This window comes from Danio rerio, chromosome 17 (genome assembly GCF_049306965.1).
Source record: "Danio rerio strain Tuebingen ecotype United States chromosome 17, GRCz12tu, whole genome shotgun sequence".
Taxonomy (NCBI): domain Eukaryota; kingdom Metazoa; phylum Chordata; class Actinopteri; order Cypriniformes; family Danionidae; genus Danio; species Danio rerio.
Window position 1 is genome coordinate 11,830,001 of NC_133192.1, and position 2,500 is coordinate 11,832,500.

Genomic DNA, 2,500 nt, shown 5'->3' on the forward strand with positions numbered 1-2,500 from the left:
CTTTCTTCTTGTCATTTTCTAGGTGTGTGGTGGTGCTACTGAACCCTAAGAAGAACAAACAGCATCATATCATCAATAGCTCCCGGTGAGACATTCATACATTTGTAGCCAAGCACAACATGGATAAATGTTAATAAATGCACTAGTATATTAATACCAGCTATGTCAATTTAAAATGCCCATATAATGCTTATTTGTTGGCTTTGATGTATTGTGCACTATATTCTTTTCTGAATTTGATGAGTCAAAGAGCGTAAAAAAGTTTATTGTTTTTTTATTTTTAATATTTTAATTTTTTATGTTTTTTTTTTAATTGTTAAATTAATTGTCAGTAATTCCAGTTTTACATTCTTGACAAACCTACATTGATTAGCAATAGAAACGCACAAAATTATTGGCCCCCAAAAGTGTTCGTTTTTAGCTGAATAAAAAAAAAATGGGGGTAAATATGAGCAGAAAAAAAGGCTATGCTGTGCCACATTTTCAGCAGTGTTCAGCACAACTGGCTTTCATACCACATGCGGGCAGCGCTGTGCAACTAAATCCATTCATTTTGATGACTTGCAAGGGCTTGAGCAACAGAGCGAACTGTCGAAAATCCTACGCGTACACAAGGTTCTAGTATTCAGCTTAAACGGCCATGACCCCCCCCCTGTCTCAGCAGGGTTTTCACACCTAGGTAGAAAAAAGTCAGGAAAGTGGGTGAGTCCAGTTTTGTTTAGGTGGGAGTGTCGAGTGGCGAAAAAGAAAAGGATTTGCATGACAAGAGGAGTTTCAATTCGAGCATGTGCTGATTTTCACAGCGGCATCACAAACATACATGCGGGGGAGAAAGATAGTGATTACATTTACATGGACATCAGTTACCGAATTATTTGCCAAATAATTAATTTGTCGACTTTAACTGCAGTTTGGCACTTTTACTTTCATTCAGGAACATTTCATGCATGCCCCCCCTGACAAATGAGATATTGGATGCGAGGAACTGCTGGAAGAGTGTTGTTTTAATGGAATGTTTGATACCTTAAGCCGTATGGGAGAAAACCTCTGCATTTCTCGGTAACTAAGATGCACTCGGTAGGTGCAGAGAATAGCGTCAGAATAGCCATGTGTGTATAGACCAGGGGTGGCCAACCCTGTTCCTGGAGAGCCACCTTCCTGCAGATTTCAGTTGCAACCCATATCAAACACACCTGCCTGTAATTATCATGTGGTGTTCAGGTCCTAATTAATTGGTTCAGGTGTGTTTGATATGGGTAGCAACTGAAATCTGCAGGAAGTTGGCTCTCCAGGAACAGGGTTGGCCACCCCTGGCATAGACTATCCTTGACACAAAATTCGGCGAAAATCCTACACCACCGTAATAGTTGGATTAAGATGTTTACATTTAGAGAGCAGCATTTACAGCGGATTGTTCAGTTCATAATATTGTAGTGATATCAATGTACTGTAAACTTAGTAAGTAAATCATTTTGACTAAGGTATGTCTTTAAAAACTTCTTCCCCCAGAATGTCCACCAGTACCTGCGCAAAAAATATTGAAGGTCGAGGCCCTTCAAGCGACTCTGGTTGCTCACAATCCGAATATTATTCCGCCGGCTACGCAGTACAAGGTCCACAATTTTATCTTGTCATTTCGTGCAGGTCTCAGTCAGAGTGGTACAGACTGATTCTAAAGCCCAGACCCGCTCGCTGAGTGCGTTGGCGTTTGATTTCAAGGATGCAATCTTTTGTGCGTGATTTGGCAGCGTAGAATGAAAGCAGTCCATCCTCTCCTTAAGAGTTGAAATAAAGGATTTAAACTCCGCCGATAGGGTCTGTCGATGTTGATCTTAAAGTTTGACCATCGCCACCATTTTCAGCTCGTTCACAGCGTCTTCTGGGGTCAGTTTTTGCTTTTTCTTGCCTTGTTTAAGCGATTTAGAGGTCATGTTTAATCTAAATGAAAGTTTTACATAAAAGTGTTTCGATTGTTAGTTCACAAATTAAGTAAATGGGCTTTATGCAAGTTTAAATCGAAAATGTACAAGAGACAAACACGTCTACTCCATTAGTCCACTAAACCGGAAGTCAACAGATGCGATTTAAACACTTTTATGCTTAACCATTGGTAGACTACTTTGAAAACAGTAATTAATTCAACCAAACAGATTGTCGTGTTCCCAACTCATACCAAAGTTTGATCTAATGCTGCAGTGTCAGAACGCTCAAACATTTAATCATCATATAGGAAGTCCGAGAGGAAGTATCTCAACTAACACAGTCTTAAATATTTCCTTCCACTCTCTCACTTTACAGGAAGACCATCACTACGGTTTCCTTCTCTCCAGATGGCAAATATGTGGTCACAGGCGAGGTGGGTGCTCAATTCCTCAACATATCTGTGTTTGGTGGTTAAATCAGACGATCTAGAAGGAAGTCAGGAGCTCTGGAGCTATATTTCATACTTAGATAAGACCATACGACTGGGCTGTATGAAAATAAAGTTCTCTATCTTCTC

At 40.0% G+C, this 2,500-nt stretch overlaps 1 protein-coding gene across 10 annotated transcripts in view; it reads left to right on the forward strand.

Moving 5' to 3' along the window:
- Positions 1-2,500, forward strand: part of mapkbp1 (mitogen-activated protein kinase binding protein 1) — a 111,730-nt gene that overhangs the window by 43,436 nt on the left and 65,794 nt on the right. For all 10 annotated transcript variants that reach the window (XM_073928196.1, XM_009292858.5, XM_073928198.1 and 7 more), the window contains exons 3-4: positions 23-85; positions 2,299-2,356. In XM_073928196.1, the coding sequence (XP_073784297.1) occupies positions 23-85; positions 2,299-2,356 (121 nt within the window). The remainder of the gene's footprint in view (positions 1-22; positions 86-2,298; positions 2,357-2,500) is intronic.